Source organism: Callithrix jacchus, chromosome 16 (assembly GCF_049354715.1).
Source record: "Callithrix jacchus isolate 240 chromosome 16, calJac240_pri, whole genome shotgun sequence".
Classification (NCBI taxonomy): Eukaryota; Metazoa; Chordata; class Mammalia; order Primates; family Cebidae; genus Callithrix; species Callithrix jacchus.
In genome coordinates, this window is record NC_133517.1 from 57,012,137 (window position 1) to 57,032,348 (window position 20,212).

At 46.4% G+C, this 20,212-nt stretch overlaps 2 protein-coding genes and 1 long non-coding RNA gene across 6 annotated transcripts in view; 2 read left to right on the forward strand and 1 right to left on the reverse strand.

Moving 5' to 3' along the window:
• The window catches only part of AGO2 (argonaute RISC catalytic component 2), a 121,549-nt gene extending 109,133 nt beyond the window's left edge, over positions 1 to 12,416 (forward strand). For all 3 annotated transcript variants that reach the window (XM_035277310.3, XM_035277311.3, XM_078353096.1), the window contains one exon: positions 244 to 12,416. In XM_035277310.3, coding sequence (XP_035133201.1) covers positions 244 to 352 — 109 coding nt within the window. In that variant the 3' untranslated portion in view covers positions 353 to 12,416. The remainder of the gene's footprint in view (positions 1 to 243) is intronic.
• On the reverse strand, positions 10,344 to 19,602 carry CHRAC1 (chromatin accessibility complex subunit 1). Of its 2 annotated transcripts, none has more exons than XM_035276689.3 (3): positions 18,866 to 19,090; positions 16,375 to 16,501; positions 10,344 to 15,760 (listed from the first exon to the last, which is right to left on the reverse strand). In XM_035276689.3, the coding sequence occupies exons 1-3, from the start codon at positions 19,022 to 19,024 to the stop codon at positions 15,639 to 15,641; spliced, it is 408 nt and encodes a 135-aa protein (XP_035132580.1). In that variant the 5' UTR covers positions 19,025 to 19,090; the 3' UTR covers positions 10,344 to 15,638. The 2 variants fall into 2 exon arrangements, 1 of the variants encoding a protein (XP_035132580.1); XR_013528074.1 differs by having other exon boundaries at positions 15,719 to 15,760; positions 19,072 to 19,602.
• LOC118148363 (uncharacterized) overlaps positions 18,110 to 20,212 on the forward strand; it is a 42,301-nt gene continuing 40,198 nt past the window's right edge. The window contains exon 1 of the long non-coding RNA XR_004735159.3: positions 18,110 to 18,425. This is a non-coding gene — a long non-coding RNA (uncharacterized LOC118148363). The remainder of the gene's footprint in view (positions 18,426 to 20,212) is intronic.

A 20,212-nucleotide genomic window follows, 5' to 3' on the forward strand; every position in this document is an offset into this window, starting at 1 on the left:
TGGAGGTCACAGCAGGACTGTGTTTTTGGCACGGTTATTGGCAGCTGCTTTTCTGGAAGGCGAAGCGGCAGGGCCCCAGCAGCTGGAGCCAGCACTCCAGGGGGCCTGTTAGTGGCCTGGCCGTCGCGTGGGACTTCCTGCTCCTGCAGGTGCCCTGCGCGCGTTCTGAGTTGGTTATGTTGAACCGCCTCATGGCACATTAAGGCTACGTATTCTCATTCTCTCTCTGTCTTATCCCTGCAGTGCTGAAGGAAGCCATACCTCTGGGCAGAGTAATGGGCGAGACCACCAAGCACTGGCCAAGGCGGTCCAGGTTCACCAAGACACTCTGCGCACCATGTACTTTGCTTGACATGTTTTAGTGTTTAGCGATTGTGTATTGAGGGGGATTCACGAGACCAGCTACACTCAGACCAACAGATGGCCAGCCCTTCCGTGACAGCCAGCATCAAACATGAGACGTCATTGATTTTATTAGATTCTCCGTTTTCCAGAATGCCTTCCGTCCCAGATTTCAAACTTGGATTTTGAACTGCAGACCTGTATGAGAACCCAATGTCGCAGGAAATATGGTTTGCTAAAATCTATAAGCTGCTTACTAAAATAGAGTCCCGTGTTTCCTAAAAATCTCCTAAAACCAGTCTATGAACTCAGGGCTTTAAAACATTTTTAATTTATTTGGTCATTCAATTTACTTGTTTTTAATACATGATTCTCTATGAAATTGGTGGGCTCAAACTAGCTGTGAATCTTCTGAGAGAGAAAGCAACACAAAACACAGTTGTGGTTTTAAAGCCTTGAACATTCTGATGTCACTAAAGCTGATTTTCAGGCGCGGCTCACCCAGGCTCTGCAGCCAAGGGCGGGTGGCCGTGCAGAGGCGTCTGCAGGTGCCGTGTCTGCCAGCACCACCCTTCACCCAGCCTGAACCCAGGAGCAGTGGCAGAAGGTGGGCCCCGTGTGTTTACAGCATTTCCAGGTCCAGAGAGGTTGGCAGACAAGTGCCATTTTAATAAAAATGTATTTAAAAAAAAAGAAAAAAGACAATATACTGACAGTCTAATCATCAGATTTGTCCTATAGGACTGTGACATTTATTTTCCAAAGTTTCTAAAGAATACGGGTCTGTGGTGATAAATACAGTACAATCCTTTTTCACTGTTATGTCTTTAATGTAAGAGAAAAATATATATATCTGGTTTGCAGTATTAATGTGATAGATAGATGCTGTTTTTTCATTTTATTGACTATGGGGTGCTTCTGTGATCTGTTTAGCATATCAAGAGTGTTTTGGAGCTTGGGGATGGGACCGCCTCTCAGTTCTTAGTGCTTAAGTACAGGAATATGCAATTGACTTTATGTGACAGCAGCCTGCCTCCCCCCGTGGAAACTGTGCAGCCTGTACCCTCGGGAGGGGCGGGTGTGCCCTCTGCACTGCTCGCCGCCCTCCCTGCTGCCTCGTCCCCGTGTGTTACTCAGCTGATGAAGCACAAGTGGAAGTTATTTATTCTTGCATTGCTGGGAAACACATTCATGTGTGGGGTGCACTCTCTCCCCTCTCCGTGTGTGCTTTTGTCAGATGAGTTCCATAGATGTATGCACTGAGATTCGTAGAAAGCTGTCGGTGGTGGCTCTGCTGGACGTGAGGCCGTCAGTCACAGTGAAGGAGCCTGCCTGGCCCTGGGAGGCCCGAGGATGGCAGGGCCAGCAGAGGGCACAGGGCATTCTGCTTGGGTTTGCATTTGGGGCCCCAGACGTGGGTTTGCCAATCTAGAAACCGTTGCACTGCAGACGGTTTTGAAGTCCAAGAACAGACAGGTCTGTTTGTGCTAAGTGGGCTTTTTGTCTCTGTACAGTTTCAGTAAGACTCCAATCCATGTTCCATTAGAGGCGTCAGGAAGGAGGCCAGCCTCCCCTAGTGCTGCTCTGCGCTCCATAGGTCCCCTCTTCCTGCTGCTGTCCCCTCCCCGGCCCTGCGTGACACTTACCTCGGCACAGCGGTGGGGTGTGGTGCCAAAGGAGCTGCTTGCTGCTGAGCGGCACCCCCTCCGCCTTCGTGCTCAGCTGCTTCGGAGGTGGCGGGAGGAGCGGCAAGCCACCGGTGGGGGTCCCCGGAGCCTCGCCTGGATGTTGGCGGCAATGACAAAGGGATGACTATTATTTGTGAAGATGTGTACTCAGAGTTGTGTGTGCGTGTCTGTGTCTGTGTGTGTGTGTCTTATTAACGGTATTAGTCTCTTTTGGCTGTATCTTTTTTTTTTTAATCTTTTTAAATGACAGAAGCCCCCGCTCTAAGAAATCGCGATTCCCTGTTGTTTTGTAGGCCAGTGGCACTTTCTCCTGTTTTCAGAAGGATAGAGACAGGGTTGGAGCTTAAATTAACAGATGCATTCAAGCTAAGGGGGGAATCTTTTGACTAATAAACTTTTCACATCTGAAATTAGATTAGTTTCCAGCCATTTTTAGAATTATCTGGAACCATGTGTCTCAAAGGTGTGTTTCTTCCACCTGCATCAGGCTCTCTGTCTGGGGGATGCTGGTGGTTCTTGTTTATAATGCAGATTTGTGGGCCTGCTCCTACCTCCTGAGGAGGTGCTTCATGGCTGGCCTGGCAGGTGCATCTAAGTGATGGCCTGCGGCCCTGGGCTCCGAGGACCCAGTCCTGGCGGCCCCCCAGCAAGGAGGGGATGCTTCCTGAGTGGATGCATGGGACAGATTGAGCTGGCAGAAAAGTAGAACTACAATTTTTTTCTTAAATCATTTTGAAGCAAAGTTTTCTTTTTAGTGGGCCAAAGTACTTTGAGAAGGGTACTTTTTATAGCTCTATGCTTGTTTTATAAAACTTACAATACTAGAAACATGAACAGACCAAACATCTCCAGCTGGGCCGGCTGCACACCTTTGTACATGTCCGATGATTCAGAGTTTAAATGGCTGTAGTTACAATTTCTCAGGTAAATAGTTGTTTTCTCAAATTTCTAGCAATCCCTGCATCATTAGGCTAAATTTCGAGACAGTGTACAACCTCAGATTACAGTAGGGTAAGTCCCAGCCCTATACATGTGGAAGCCAGAGGCGGCCCCTTCCCCGGCGTCTGAAGGGTGCCTAGGGCCTCCTCCTTCCCTGTCCACGGCTGTCCTCCCCGAAATACCCGGGCCTGTTGAGATTTGAGGTGTGCCCACTCGCTGGCTTTGTCCCCATCCCACTGTTAAGTAAGGTGTGCCTTGCTTTAAGCAAACTGAATGTGAAAATAACCATGTAGAAGTCTGGGTTTGTTCAAAAGAAAAACTGGGATTTTATCTTATCTCTTTAAAAGAGGTCTCCCAATTTGATTCCTGTACTGGGACTCTTCCTGGTATATTTTTACATGTTCACTTTTTGAAAGCATTAATGTACTCCCATCCTTTTGCCGCTAACCTGTCCCATTTGACAAGTTCTTGCTGTAACGGCAAAGCAGTTAATGAACCTGAACACCTGGGGAGCCGTGGAAAGCTGCCCTCAGGGCAGAGACCTTCGGTGGTGGGAAGCCGCCAATCTGTTGTTTGTGTATCCCAAGCTCAGGTTTTCCTGGTTTGGAGAAATTTTGTAAAACTGGGCATGCACAGCTGTACTTCTAGAAGGGGATTATTTTCCTTAGGGTTTGGTTTTCTCTGGTTCAAGCCGTCTTCACATGGAGAATTTTGATAGCACGTTAGAGTCTGCCCTTGGAAGATGATGATGCTTTTCAGTGACGGCCTCACACTCCTTTGAATGAATGTCTGCACTCTAGAACCACAAACGATGCGCGGCCATCGTCCAGCTTGCCCGAGAGGGAACTGTCGGGAGCAGGCAGTGACCTCGCGCTGTTTGTCAGAGGCTGACCCAAACTGCTATCACTAATGTTTACCCCAGTGACTGAGTGCGCATTAGAACAGGTCATGTCAGTTCACTTCCTGGAGCGGGCTTAGTGGCTGGGGGTTTTTATCGTTGTTGTTATTTGTTACTTTTATTGCTGTTAAATGCAAGTGTTGCTATTTATTTTTTTCTTTCTGCTCGGGTTTGGTTTGGTTTGGCCAACACAGATATTCCAATGCATGTGGTACCTAATGGATATGATAGGAATTATTTCCCCAACTTTTATAAATCACCTAATGTTTACCTTCAAGTTTGCTGGATGATTTATTTTTGAAAGCCACAAATGTGATTTTTCTGGATGAATTGTTTTTCTTATATATGCAGCCGTGTAATTTTACATTGGTCTGCAGGGTGGTTTAAATTTTATTTTTACAAGGCAGTTTTTCAGTCAGATTATATATTTGATACAATATGCTAAGGATTGACTGGCCATGAGTCAGGTGGCCGGACACCGGCATGTCCCCGGGAGGCCTCTGGGGCTGGGGCGGCTTCTCGGCTGGTGGCTGGTAGCTTGTTCCTTGCGCCTCTGGGAACTGGGTGTGTCCTTCAGCAGGACCGTGACCCCCTGAGCAGTTAAAAGGATTTTTCATGGGCATTTTCCTACACATAAGGCAGTTCCATTAGCAGGAGCTTTAGAAGTTGACATAATCCAGACAGTGGACAATCCCAGTGGCCCAGACAAGCCATACGACATTTCTCCTGTGACCTCTCTCTGACCTATCTCTCACGCTCATGAGAAAAGGAATGTACAATAAATAGAAACAGGAACTTCCTCAGTGCTCATGCGCCTCACCTGCAGAATGCGAGTATCTTATTTATGTTTGAAACCCTTCCCCAAAGTGACTGAGAAGTTGCGCTCTAGCTGCGGTGTCAGCAGTTTTTTCTGCCGTGACGCTTTCCGGTGTAGATGCAGTGCACATGTGACTTTGTCATGTGGGTGCCCCTGTTACACACACACATGCTGACTCTCTTTTGTAAGGAAAATCTTCAACTCAAAATAATTGCACTGATTTTTTGACAACTTCTTTATACGATGTCCAGCTTCGCATCTGCTGTACTTGTCTGAGACGACTGTAAATAGATTTCTGGTAGAAGTGATATGAATGCACGCGGGGCTCTGTTGTGGAGACACTGCCTCGTATTCAGTATTATGTGTTAGAGTTGTGTGGATTTAACTCTGTTCCGCCCTTGAGCTTCGTGTCTGTTGACCATTGATGAAGGACAAATTTCACCTCGTTTCTTTTTCTTCTGAAGGGAAGTTTTAGGTCTGTTACTGGGAGAACATGGTCTCTTGATGCCTGATGGTTTAGTCCTAGGTGGGCTCGTTGCAGTCTTGTGAACGCTGTTCTGATCTGTTTGATTCCTCGTTGCTGGCCATGGCTCCCCAACGCATGGTCTCTGAGTTCTTCCCAGAGCTGGGCAGGCCGGACGGGAGGCACCTGTTGCGCCTGCTACTAGAACGCGAGGGCCTCCTTTTCGTCTCTGTGGTCAGAGTCATTTTAAAGCCATGAGGTGACTGTCGTGTCAAAGCCATCATTTGCCCATCGTGTTGCCGGAGTAGCAGCGTGTGCTGTAGCCCCCGTGTATCACTCTGTGGTCAGGCTACCCTGTGTCAGGCCTAGCAAGGAGTTTTTCAGCCCAGACCAGTCTGTGTGTGTATGTCCGAGTCACATCAGTGCCATTACGGTGCCCTCGCTTATGCTTCTTTGGGTATGTTTTGCCATGTTATTGTCTAAAGTGAATGTATTGGCTTAGCCAAATTACTACAGAAGGTGGTTCCTAAATACCTTTTAGTTAAAAAAAATTACAGTTAAAGGCTACCTCTGAATTCCCAGTAGACTCATCATGTTTGCTCTTAAGTGTAGCTGTCCACACTGAAAACAGCCAAGATGTTGCCTGAATAAACTGAATTGTGAACATCTATCTGTTCAGTTCTGGCTTGAAAATGTGTGTGCCATACTGTGACCCATGGGCAGCCCCCTCCTCCTCTGCCGGGTCAGGTGGTCCAGGGTCACCTCCGTGCCGCGCAGCTCTGAGATGCTGGGATTCTACAGTCGGCACGAAAAGCATGGGAGGGTTCTCTGCTCGGGACAGCATGCTGTCCTTCATGCTGGCAGGAGCATCTGCGCAGGGTTGCGTGTGGCAAAACCTTGAGACAGCCTGTGTCCTACCTGGCTTTCCACTTCCCTGTTTAATATAAGAAAGCACTTTTTTTTCTGCTTTACCTACAAATGGATTGAAAATGGCCTCCTCTGTCCTGTCCTCCCTTTTATACACTCTGTAAAATCACAAAGGTGCTTCAACACCAACTCTCATGTAAGTAATAGATTTTAAATAGTTGCAAGGTTTCAAGGACGATGCGGACGCCATTGGCCTTTGACTTTGGGACCTGGGTTACTCTCACTCTCTACTGCAAAACAAACTAAGGGTTGAAAGCAAAGTCTTCTGTTCCAATCCAGGGTCCTTTGTTTGAAAAGAACACAGGGCCCACAGCTGGTGTTTTGAAGTTTCCACTAGTGGCACAGTGGACCATCTGACACTCACTTGCAGGAAGTCGGTCCTGGGAGCGCGGATGGGTCTGAACACCCCTCCCCGTGATTGAACCACTTTGCTGTCAGAAATGTCATTTCCCCTAACCTACACTGTGCTTCGGACCTGGCCCTCTTTCGCTTCTTGCTTTGGGTTCCATGTGATCCCCCATCTTCAGGTGAGCGCTGGCTCCAAAACGTTTCCATCAGTTTACTCCTGAGTTGACAGGCGATGGTCTTACAGTTGGAGGCTCCTGGGTGTTTGGAGGGGGCCCCGCCCTCATATTGGTTGCTCAGCAGACATTGAATTTGGCCCAGGGGCTCACACTGTCATTACCTGGAAGCAATTGCCTTTAATGCTGCTGTTCTGGGTTTCATGCTTTTTATGCTTTGTTGAGCGCTTGAATTTCGGAAGAGCTAAGTGTCCTTTGCCGTCTCTCAGAATGTTTTGTCATTCTGCCACCAGACTGTTCCATGTGAACAGACCTCTAGAAGCTTGGGCACTCGGGGTGGGGGGTGGGTGTCCCACCGCCTGCCGCCCCGGGTATTGGCTGCTCGTGTCCACTGCGCTGGCCTTGGGCTTTCTGCCAGAATCTGGTCCAGGGTGTTTGAGGAGACTGAAGCAGCTCGCCCCTCAACTCGGTCATGGAGCTGCTGCTTGCAGATCCACTGCAGGCTTCCCGCCCCTGCATCTCCCACCATCTCAGCGTTCGTAAGAATTTACTCAGAAGTGAGAGAACTGAGGATTCCTGGTGCTTTTGTTAACACGTTTCTATCTTACTGGTTGGTGTGGAAGTTTTAGATGTGTTGTTAGGTCTTTAAATGCCGTGGGTGGTATAACTAAAGGATTAAGTCCTCACCTCACCCCCCCCAACCTCCTTTTGGGGGTTAGGAAGAGGCTGAATTATCTCCTATTTAAAACCACCTTGGATTTAAGTAGTTTGGAGTTAAAGCTAAAACACCAAATATTAACTCTTTCCCCCAGGTGTCTCCAGGAACTGGACATTGGGGCCATTCTCATTCAGTTCTTTCTGCAGCTTCAAGGTCCTTAAAATGAGTGAGTTGATCCCAAGAACACCCCACACCACCGGCCAGTGGGGCATCATGCAGGCGATTTCATAGATCAGGTGCTTGTGTAGGGGTCCAGGGCTCCTTTGAACTCTGGGAGTTGTGTGCGCAGTCTTGGGTGGGAGAGGGCAGGCCCCTCTGTCCCAAGAGGCCGGTGGTGCCCAGGCCTTCCTCTGGTCTCCATCGTTGCCAGCCTGATCGCGTTCTGGAAGATCCAGTCTTAGACTCTGTGCCTTTTAAGTCCGGTCCTCAGTGTCCTTTCAGAATCATGTGGGGCTGCGTTTCTCTGGGGAACTAAGCCAGTGCCATTCCACAAGGCAGGCATGGACCTCCAGCCTTGGAAGCTTTCTTTCTGCTCCTCAGCCCCTGACTTGTAAACTGTGATGCCACGTGGTCTGGAGCCTCGGAGGACGCACTTGGTCTCGGAAAACACTTGGTTCCAGTCGCGTGGTTTCTCCCATACCCTGACCAAGTCCCCCTCTGCCAGGATCGCGGGAGATTGGTGCAAGACCCATCTCTTAGATGTTGACCATGACCATCAGCAAAGCCTGGTGGTCTTGTTCTCATAGTCACTTGACAAGAATATTTATTGTAATGGAAGTAGGTTTTTTTTTTAAAAGGAATTGGAATCATGTCTTTGTAGAATGTGTGTGAAGTCCTCCGCTGTAAGGTGCTATTCAGTCCTGTGACCCTCATTTTGGAACGCTCTTCATTGCTGCTGCTCTGTTTTGTGGCTTACTTAGGTGTGCTGTCACCTTGAACTGTGCACGTAGGACACGAGTTTTGACTTATCCGACAGGCAATTTTTATCTCTAGCTTTTTCAAGCCAGGTATTGAGCAGTTTCTTGGCCAGTGGCCTGAGAAGCCACCTTTCCCTGTCAAGGGGTGATTTTATTGGTTTTAAGCAGGGAAGTAATCCCATGTACTTTTTTTTTGTTTGGAAACCGAGTCTCGCTGTGTCGCCAAGCTGGAGTGCAGTGGTGCAGTCTCGGCTCACTGTAACCTCTGTCTCCTGGGTTCAAGCAATTCTCCTGCCTCAGCCTCCCGAGTAGCTGGGACTACAGGCGCGCACCACCATGCCAGGCTAATATTTGTATTTTTAGTAGAGACGGGGTTTCACCACCTTGACCAGGATGGTCTTGATCTCTTGACCTCGTGATCTGCCCACCTCAGCCTCCCAAAGTGCTGAGATTACAGGCGTGAGCCACCGCGCCTGGCCACTTATTTCTTAAATACCTAACAAGTTCTTCTTGGTGGCTCCTCTTGGCTGTCTCCTCTTTCTCCCCCAACCCTCCATCCTTTCGAGGAATGGCCTTTCCCTCCGCAGAGACACACACTGCAGAGGGAGCGCTGTGGCGGCAATTCCAGTTCCTCTTCAAAGCCAAACACACACGCGTGACTGAAACCCTAGTGTGGAGGGTGGCGTGGCGTTGAAATTCCAGGCCTGAGTTTGATAGTGGATTTTAATATAGTTGTTAAAGGTATGAATTCATGTTTTATAACTGTAGAGGCAAGCAAGTTTTTATTTTTAAAAAAGTTTTGAGAGAATAATTTATAAGTTTCTGTGCAGCAAAGTGGCTAATTACTCATTAAATACAGGAAAAGAATGTAGTATCTAAATCCAGCTTTTTCTTACCTCTGGTACACTTCAGATTACTTACCTAATACATATTGAGGGGTTTTAACCCTTAGTTTTATCAATTTTTCTAGTTTTATTTTATTTTTATAAAATAATTGAAAAAGAACCAAAAATGAATTCAAAAGTTCCATAGATGGATTTTTGCCCCTTCTTAATTTTCCCCCACAGTAAAAACACTTTAGAAGACATTTTGAATCAACATGTATAGTGACCATGTAAGGTTCACTATTTTCTAAGCAGCTGAGCAGCTCCAGGGCCTCGTTTCAGGGTACTCTGTGTATTGTCCACAGGCTTGTTTCTCCCTGTACGGTGGAACTGTGTGACCACGTCTTGTGCTTGCAAAATAGAAACCATGCAGTGCTGTTTTGTAAATTGACAGTTTCTGTATAAACTCTTATTTATATACATTGGCCTCTCTGTATGATTTTCCATTTGCTACATGAATTGTAAAATTAATTATAAAATTGTAGTACCTGCTAAATACAATTCTGAGGCTTCATGTCATTGTCTTTAGTTGAATACCATGCTGTGTGTCCTGAAGATGTCCATGCTTGCATGATCCAGGTGGCGATGCCACGTTACATTAAGCCTTAATCAGATGCTAAATTTGTAAGTTTCAGAGTATGCAAAAATATCAGGCAGAGTGAGTGTAAACTGTTCAGATCGAGATGCTGTGTCATAATTCAAGTTATTTTTTCTGGAGTTAAAAAGGGAAGCATTTGGTGATACACCTCTCTGTCTCTGTCTCTCTCTCGTCTAGCTTGGCTACTGCCATAGCTTGATGAACATGGACCATTGTGCATTTCTGTGACAGTCAGTCAAAAAGACCTGTGCTGAAAGTCTTGCGACTTTTTCAGGGTTTTTCTGTTTTTGTTTTTTTTTTCATGTTTGATTTTTTTCCCCTCCAGTCTGAGATTTCTGTATGGCTGATGGAGAGTGCAATTTGGGCGTAGGTCTTATTTGCAAACCTGCTCATGTTCTAAGCTTTCTTCAGGTAGTACCACCTGTCATCGCTTTTGCATATGATTTAAATGGACTTTTGTTTTCATAAAAGCATCATAAATTTAGAGATAAAATGGAAGGGACCCAGCTTTCTTTACAATGTGGATCTACCTCAGTTAAACAGTTGGGTGCTATACTAAGTCTGTCAAATTAAATTGGAAAAAGTAACCTAAACAGTGAGATGTAACTCCACATGAAACTTGAAATTGTAGTTTCCGTTTATTTAATGATATTTTTATTTATTTGTGCCTTTTATGTTGAACCCCAATGCATTGAAAAAAATCAGTGTGAGAGACTACATATTTTATATTCCAGGTGGGGAGGAAAGTCCAGTTGGTCGTGGAATTTGATAGACTTTACCCCAGCCAACTGCTACAGCATATTAGAATCCTGACTGCCCGCCTCCCCCCCAACCCTGTGAAAAGAAAAAAAAATGCCCAAGAGCAAATCTTCACATTTTACAAACAATAAAGTCCAAACTCCTCTATGCACATATTTACAGCTCCACTTCATTTTCTGTGCCAGTGGAGGGGCAGCCAGAAAAATTCCCAAGTACCCTCATCATTGCTTTTCTAGCCATTCATGCCCCCTCTTCCTCTGGCACATTTTATAAGAGTTTATTTCATAAGCAGCAAACAGACTGTTGTCGATTTCATCTCTCCTGACCTACCTGGTGGAGGTGCTAATGACCATGGACAGAAAGGGGCGAGCCAGAGCTCGTGGCTTTGTGGAGGCGGAGGCCTGTATTCAGCAGTGGCCCATGTGCCTGTGAGTTGGGAAGGCTTTCTGACAGGTAAGAAATTGAGATAGGGTGATGACTTACCATGCTTTTATATTTGGCAGTTTACAATTATAGAACTTTTCCTACTATGGCGATCTTTTTTTACTTAATTCTTTGGAGGTAACAATATTTTGGAGTCTTAAGAATTTTGATTTTATACCAATAAGAAATACAAATTAGGGATCTTTCCTGTAGTACATAGTTTTACTATTTTAAAGAGATCTCAATTTTACAAGAGAACCAACATTCCTTACTGGCAGAACTTTGAAAGTTGATTTGGGAGGCTTGTTGCTGCAGGATCTCAAAAATAGAAAGAGAGAGATGATTCTACTTAAATGTTTTTAATTTTCTAACTTCCATCAGGTTGATACTTAAGCTCTATTTTGTAAAGAGTAAATCATCCTTTAGTATGCTGCATACGATGATCAGCATTCTTGCACTTTCTCAGTAATAAGGCGTGCCCTGCAATTGGCCCCCCAGGACGCATTGTGTTTTTAACCTAACGAGAGGACTTTGGGGCAGGTGATTAAATTTATATAGGTACCTCAAGAAAAAGAACCTGACTATGCTGCATTTTCTTTCTTTAGCTTCTACATGTAGCATTTTGTTTTCCTTTTGTTATTTTTGTTTAGATATATGCTTTTTGGACCCCAATAGACTGTTGAAAGAAATTTAAAAATTACTCTTGTAGAGATATAGTATCCTTAAAAAATAAACTAAAAAAACCAAAATTAAAAAATTAAACTTGCTGCAGTATCTGGCTCGAAGGTTGCCCTATATTAGCATAATACTTTAGCCGCATACACCTGAGGAGACGGATACTATGTGGATAAGCAGACAATAATGTTCTGAATCCTTTCTGTTCATGCTGCTTTCTTAATTCGTTCCTCCATGTCATCAAGAGGTTGGATAACTTATTTCTAAGGTCAAGGCTAAAAACCATGTCACTTTTTTTTTCTTTTCAACACAGACCTCAGAAAAGTTGTGATTGAGGAAGTAGCATGATCCTAAATGTGTTGCTGAAATCAGGCAGCCTGAGCCTCTGGTCTCTCCAGAGAGCCTGTCTTCACATTTCTCTATTCCTCAGCACTCACCCTCAACTGAACAGATGGGGAGTGGTCTTGATTGTCAAGATAAAACTGGTGAAGAAAGCTACATGCTGAGAAAGTGAGCATCTATTGTCATGTTTAAGCTTAGCTGGGTCCTTTCTAGTTTGTTTTTACAGCTTACTAGGTTAAGTAGTTTGCACTATTTTTGCAATAAATTCATGGAAACCCTAACAGTGACTTGTTTTGTTTCTTACTGTGTGTATATAAACTAATACTAAAAGTTTGGCATAGTGTTTTTTTCACCTCCTTACATAACCCCTAACATGCACAGAATGCTGTAAATCTGATAAAATATGATGTGAATGATATTTTATAAAGTTATTTTGTATGGTGTCAATTTTGTTTTGCCTCATAGTATGTCAGCAAAAAATTAAATAAAAGTCCTCCTATTTACAGCTGCCTCTTCCAAACCTCTTCAATTCCTCACGGACTTCCTTCTGCACAGGTTATGATTCTAGTTTCCGAGGCAGAAGCATGCCTTCAGGGGTGGAAGTCTAGAGCCCTGTCCTTGAAGAATGCACTTGGCAGAGCTGGGCACTACCCGAGGATTTGGGTTTGGGGGATGAAAACCACAGGTACGAGTTGAACAAGAGTGGGAACAGCCATGGTAGCTGGGATAGCTGGCTGTTTCTGCTCTTGCAGCATGAAAAAGGATGAAGAAGCCACTCAGCTAAGCCCATCATGAGCAAGGCCCTGTAATCCCAGCTGCTCGGGAGGCTGAGGCAGAAGAACTGCTTGAACTCAGGCGGCAGAGGTTGCAGTGAGCCCAGTTCAGGCCACTGCACTCCAGCCTGGGCAAGAAGGTGAGACTCCATCTCAAACAAACAAACAAAAAGCTTCAGGCCAGGCACGACAGCTCACACCTGTAACCCCAGCACTTTCAGAAGCTGAGTTAGGTGTTATCACGAGGTCAGGAGTTTGAGACCAGCCTGCCAACAGGGTGAAAGCCTATCTCTACTAAAAATACAAAAGTTAGCCAGGCTGGTGGCGAACTGCTGTAATCCCAGCTACTTGAGAGGCAGGAGAATTACCTGAACCTGAAGGCAGAGGTTGCAGTGAGCCAAGATAGTGCCACTACACTCCAGCCTGGGCAGCAGAGTGAATCAAACTCCATCTCAAAAAAACACCTGTACACAAGTGTTTAGAGGGCTTTATTAATTATAGTCAGCAAGTCCAGGCATGGTGACTCACGCCTATAATCCCAACACTTTGAGAGGCTGAGGCAGGCAGATCACTGAGGTCAGGAGTTAGAGACCAGCCTGGCCAACATGGTGAAACCACCTCTCTATGAAAAATGCAAACAAAATGAGCTTAGCATAGTGATGCGCGCCTGTAATCCCAGCTACTCAGGAGGCTGAACCCAGATGGCAGCTGCAGTGAGCTGGAATCATGCCATTGCACTCCAGCCTGGGTAACAGTGAGACCCTATCTCAAACAAACAAAAAAAAATCAGTCATCAAACTAGAAACAATCCAAATGGGTAATGTTCCATATACATGGAAAATGGATAAACAATCACATCCATACAATGGAATCCTACTCAGCAATAAAAAGAAATGGACGTCTAATACCCGTGCTAACACGGATGTATCTCAAATGCATTCTGCTAAACAGAGAAACTGCAGCCTTGAATGCTACCTACTCGATGATTCCATTTATATGGCATTCTGGAAAAGACAGTCAGCCAACTGGTCTGTAGGCCAAATCCATTCATTTTTTTAATGACACATAAGCTAAGTATTTACATTATTAAATGGAGAAAACAGTATTTCATGACATGAAAATTACACAAAATGCAAGTTTCAATTTGCAAAAATGAAGCTCTTGAAACACAGCACCTGCATTCCTTCATGTATCACCTGTCTGCTTTCGCACCACTACAGCATAGTTTAGTAGCTGCAACAGGGACGATAAAAGGCCACAAAGCTTGAACTATTTACTGCATGGCCCTTTCCAGAAAAAAATCTGATACCTGCTATAGGGACAGAGATAGCTTGACGGTTGCCAGGGTAAAAGGTGGGGAAGGAGTTGACCACAAGGGAATTTTTTGGAGGATGATGTAGTTGTTAGTTGTGGTGGTGGTGACTTGACTGCATTTGTCAAAACTCAGAACTGTACACCAAAGAGTAGATTTTTAATTATTTTAAAATAAATGTTTGGGGGTTTTTCTTTCTTCTTAGAAGATTTAGTAATAGTAACCTAAAAATTAAATGTTAATAAACAAGAGGCACAGAAAACACCGGTGGCTGCTAGAGGGCAGGAGACAAGTCTGAGTATGGGGGCATTGGGGAATGTCATGGGTGATGGAACTGTCCTGCCTAGCGATTGGTGATAAAACCATACATTTGTCCAAATTCACAGACTAGACACTAAAAAGGGTGACTTTACTGAATGTAAATTATAAACTTTTTATTCTTAATTATTTTTTAATTTTTCCTTCATGCAGAGTAACTTCAGGAAATAAACTTTTTTGTTTTTAAAAAAGAAATAATGAAGGCTGGGTGCAGTGGCTCACACCTGTAATCCCAGCACTTTGGGAGGCCAAGGAGGGCAGATCACTTGAGGTCAAGAGTTTGAGACTAGCTTGGTCAACAAGGTGAAACCTCGTCTCTACTAGAATTATAAAAATTCATCAGGCGTGGTGGCACATGCCTATAATCCCAGCTACTTGGGAGGCTGAGCAAGAGAATCGCTTGAATCTGGGAGGCAGAAGCTGCAGTGAGCCAAGATGGCACAACAGAGAATCTGTCTTTAAAAAAAAAAAAAAAAGATAATGAAAAAAGAAAAGAAGAGCTAAACATTTACCCTATGTGAGAAAAAAAAAATTGGGCTTATGATAGGTTTGCTCTTAGACAGTAAAAGCAAGTGCCAGGAATTTAAAGCAAAGAACAGTGAGATGAGAAAGATCTTAAACATACAGTGTTTTGCAATTTTTTTTAGAACAACAAGCTTATACAAGAGGTAAGACTTACTTTGTATTTGATTTGATAATTTGACTTGGAATTTTTCTGTGGGAATAAAAGTGTTAGAATGCTTATTTTTAAATTTCAAAAAATTTGTAGGCAGTAACCAAGGCCTCAGAGCCATGGAGGGCTCTAAAACTAGTTCCATAAAGCATTTTACTGTAAAAATACATACAGATCTTTAACAGAAAAGTATATTTCTTTACAGTAGAAAAATATTTGAACAACTTTTCTTAAAAGACAAAAATTCAAATGTAACATATGACCAGCTAAAACTGAATCTAGCTGTTTATAAGAACTGATTCCAAAATATACATATATGAAAATTTACATAACTGATACGTGGAAGCTCTTTAAAATTGATTGTAAATTTAAAAGTTAAAGTAGGCCTTGCCTCTACAGTTTGGAGCTGCAGATCAGCCGGCAATGGCTGCCGGTCTCAGCTGCTTTCTTGGTGCCTGAGCTGCAGAGTGGGCCTGTCGAGAGGCTGTCGTCTGGGTCACTCTCCCTCTGGCTGTTTATGGCGTAGGTGCATGAGGCACTCAGTCTTGGCCTGGAAAGATGCTAACGGTGTGCAGTGTTGTGTATGCTTGGAGACAGTGGAGCGGGTCCAGGGCAGTCCTCACCAGGCTGGTTCTAAAGCACTTTTTTGGTTTAGGATTCGGCTTCATCATGGTCACTTTCATTATCACTGTCATTCTCCTCATCTTCTTCCCTCTTTTCTTCTTTAAGCATTTTCAGGTATTTACTAGCTAAAATCTTCTTTGGTAATATATCTTAAAAACATAAAGTTTACATCAGCCATTATGGTAGACTATGAACACAGTAATGCAAATTTCAAAATGTACTATTTCCTGATTTGACCTCTACAAGAGTTTCCAAAACAAGATGAAATTGAGACTATACTTCTGGGTAAAATATCAGGGAAACTAGCACTGTCTCCTAACGAATGCTATAGGACTATTTCCATTTCACTCAGTACAAACCATGGTGTCTCTATGAGCCGCTTTATGAGCAACCCTGCCCAATTAGCTGAGATAGACTAAACTGGCCCAGGGCAGACTTAAGCTCTTTCTAACTATAGGCATGTACACTTACCCTGAGCTTTCCCTCCCGTCGTAGGAAGAAGGGAAAGGACTGCCCAGCACACGCAGCCAACCAGCATCTTGTGCATGCTATTGGCTTCATTTTATTGTTCTAGGTGGACTACATTACAAACACATTCAGACAAGACTAAAAGTATCTTCCAGTGACAGCTCATAGTACCTTTGAGGCTTGGAAAAAGTAGCAAAAAGTCTAATTCCTTCAAAGCAGAAGGGAGGCAAGGGGTATGGGAGTAGCTATTGCTGACTATTCATTTTTCAACCAGAATGTTTCAAAGACTAAGTACCTGTAAGAAACTGAAAAGTTTCTGATTCCTCTGCAGTGTTTGCTAAATCACTGTAAGTCAGTACTTTCTTTTCCTTTCCACTGCCATGTCTGTAGGAATAGGTAGCTAGATATTGAACAAAGAGCTCCTAAAAAAAAAAAAGAAAAAGTAAAATGAAAGATGTGCTTTGAAAATTTACCCCAGAGCTCAATTTTTAAAATTATGCTGTTGATAAGCTTATAACAGGCTTAAAATTACATTAAGACTTCAGATTATCTTGGTTTCTCAAATTAAATTACAAGAAATCACTGGGGAGGCCAGACATGGTGGCTCACACCCAGTAATACCAACACCTTGGGAAGCTGAGCCAGGCGGATCACTTGAGATCAGGAGTTTGAGACCAGACTGGCCAACATGGTGAAACCCCATCTCTACTAAAAATTCAAAAATTAGTTGGGCATGGTGGCAGGTGCCTGTAATCCCAGCCACTTGGGAGGCTGAGGAAGGAGAATCACTTGAACTTGGGACGTGGAGGTTGGAAGTTGCAGCACTCTAACCTGTGCAAAAGAGTGAGACTCCGTCTTAAAAACAAATAAATAAATATATCACTGGGGAAAGGAAAAACATGAGGTCAGAAAGCAAGCAAGGCTGGTATCAAAATTGGCGGAGAAGCAGGCATTTTCCAGAGTCTTAGATGTCTAACTTATGAAAAATACGAATCATAACTGTTCAATGAGCAACCTCTAGAGTAAAAGAAGCAAAAAGCCATTCAAAAATTCTGTTTGGCTCAGGAATACATTTTGTCTTCTATTTGCATACACTGTTTCTAAGGTGGTTCACCTATAACGATAGTGACCACACCTCCTATTCTGCTGACTTTTCTAGAACTGACAATCCTCAGACCTAATGCAACAACCGGACATCTTCCCCTCCCCAACCACAGTTCTTAAAGCAGGGCCAGGTCTTCATTTTTACAGAGGATAAACTAAGCCTCTTCCTCAAGGTTTTGATTTCAATGCATCTAGTTCAGTTAATAAGGGATGAGGATGGGCATGGTGGCTCAAGCCTGTAATCCCAGCATTTTGGGAGGCCAAGACAGACGGATCACCTGAGGTCAGGTGTTCAAGACCAATTTGGGCAACATCGTGAAACCCTGTCTCTACCAAAAAAAAAATACAAAAATCAGCCGAGTGTCATGGCGGGTGGCTGTAATCCCAGCGAGTAGGGAGGCTGAGGTTGCAGTGAGCAAGATCTGCACTGCACTCCAGCCTGGGGAACAGAGTGAGACTCCGTATCAAAAAAATTAATTAGAAATCTTAAGTGCCTGCATAAATCCTCATTCCCTAAAAGTAATAAAATGAAATTGTACAGGAAAACACAAATGTCCCCAGGTGAAATGCTGAATATGTAATTACTTCCCTGGGCTCTAGGAAAACATGGCTCTGGTATAATACAGCAGGCGAGAAATCTGTAATTTCCCATTTCCCTTAGTTCTGGTCGAACACTGTAGGGACATTATGTACTTAAATACAAGCCGGGACTGGGAAATAGGATCTAAGACAAGTTAAAGCCTTTAACTGTGTAGCTAAAACATGGCCCAGTCTCAGAACAGAAAAACATCTAGCCTAACACTATCAACACGCAATGTTTTTTAAAAAGACAAAATCTATTTTGTACCCAGGAGGATGCTTAAGAGGCTATAAATCTAGGTCCCCTAGACTTCCTTAAATTCTGGCTGGGGGATGTGCTTTCTCTTAGAGGAGGTGCCAGGTGTGGTGCGGAGCGGGGGGCTCGAAAGCCTGGGAGCGCTGGAGCTGGCGCCTGACCCGCGGGAGAAAAGCCTCGAGCCTTGGGTGGAGCGCCCGGCTGCCCCTCCCACGGAACACTGGAGGAGTTAGGACCCTCAAAGAAAGAAGCAGACCAACGGCAAGAAAAAGGAAGGCCAGGAATAGGGAGTCGCGGGTGAAAGAGCCGCCAAAGAAACCAAATGAGGCCAACTCCACTTGGCGCCGAAGTCTACGGGTAGGGCCGGAAGCTGAGCGCGGTGCGCGAGGGACTACGGGAGCATACAGGTGGGCGGAACAAAAGGCGCGCAAGGGAACTTGGGAGCTTATGGGTTTGCGGGACGGAAACACGCGATGGAGGGCGGGAGCGCGACGGGGTGGACGGGGCCGAAGGTGCGCGAGGAAAGGAGGAGCGAAAAGAGCGAGAAAGGGCGGGAGCGGGTCGCGGTGTATGGGACGAAGAAACTAGAGACAGGGAGGGAGCGGCGCGGGGTGGGCGGGGCGAAGACGCGCGAGAAAGGGAGGGGGTGCCGCGGGTAGGGGCGCGCTGCCACTCCGGCGCGCGCCGGCGTGGGAGGGAGAGGGGGGGCGTGGGAGGGAGAGGGGGGGCGCGCGCGAGCCCGGTAAGGGCAGCGGGAGGCGCTCGGGTCTAAGGGGACTGGACAGTGCCGGGAGCCTGGCGGGGCGGGGCGCAACGAGCAAAGGCGGCCCCACCCCCGCCCCCTCACCGTGGCCTTGGCCGTGAGCACCAGCGCCTCCTGGTTGATGCTGGACACCTCTGGGGAGCTCTTCATGATGACCCGGATGCGTGACAAGGGCAGCGAGACGAGCCGCTGCTCCCCGCACTTGTCTTTGCCCACGACCACGTCCGCCATCTTCCCGCTCATTGCGCGGGCGGCAGCCGGCGGGCCCGACCGCGAAGTGGCTGTCTTACCCGGCCAGCCGGTGGGTGCGAGGAGCCGCGCCCGCTGCCCCGTGGGAGTTGTAGTGTGGGGAGGCGCGGTCGCGCGGCCGGGAGCGGCCTCTTCGGGAGACTACGAACCCCGTGATGCCTCGCGCGCGCGCCCTGCGCATGCGCTGGCGCTCGGACCCTGCCCCCCCTTCTCCCACCCCCGCGCCGAGTGCGAGGCCCGACGCGGGCTGGGCGGAGGCGTCCCACTCAGGAGCCTGCGAACCGTGATCGCGGGACGGGATTTTGAGGTCCAGGGCGCTGCGAATGGGCAAGCAAAGCTCTTTGAGTCCGAGCCTCATCGCTCGGTGCTGTGTGTTAAGCGCCTGCGCTGTGCCAGGGCCGGGCGTGGTGCCGTGGACTTTCCTGCAGCACAGAGTCGTCGGGGGACGGCCAAGCGGACTAGCGAAGGCGTCCTGCACCAGTAGCTAGGCGGCCCGTGGAGGAGCAGAGAGCAGCAGCGCGGGCGATGCGGCGAGGCCGGGCTCGCTGCGCCGCGGGGTAATGGGGAGAAGCGCCTTCCTGTGGGCGGGGCTGGGGGAGCTGCCCTGAGGAGGGTCCGGAGCCCGCGGCAACTGCCTCTCCGGGACTGCTCCGAGAGAAGGCGTCCAGAGCCGGGTGTGCTCGCTGAGGTCTGACAGGCAGCCCGGGGCTAGGTCCTGATGGATTTTTTTCTCTGAAAAAAATGGGAAGTCGTGGAAGGCTTTGAGCTAAGGAGTCCCGGACAGTTTTAAAAGGATCCCTGCAGCTGCCAGCTGGGAGGGCGTGGGAGCGCGTAAGGGCGGAATCATCGAGACCAGGTAGAAAGTAATTAGAACCCGGGAACGTGGCCCTCAGGAGGCCGGCTGGACCAAGGGGACAGCAGCTGAGAGGAGAGTGGCAGGAGATGGTTAGGGGCCAGAACAGGGAGTGCCTTGGGGACCTCAGAATTCACTCCTTTAGAGCGGGGAGGCCCTTGGAAAAGTAAGGGGTCCAACTTAACTTTTACCAGGATCTTGGAAAGTGGTAGGATTTGGGGTCTGAGTTCAAGAGGGAGCTGAGGTGACGTGGACTACAGCACAGCTTTCTGAGGTATCAGAAAGGCCTCGGTAAAGAGCCGTGTACTCAGGGAGCACTGTGGCAGGAG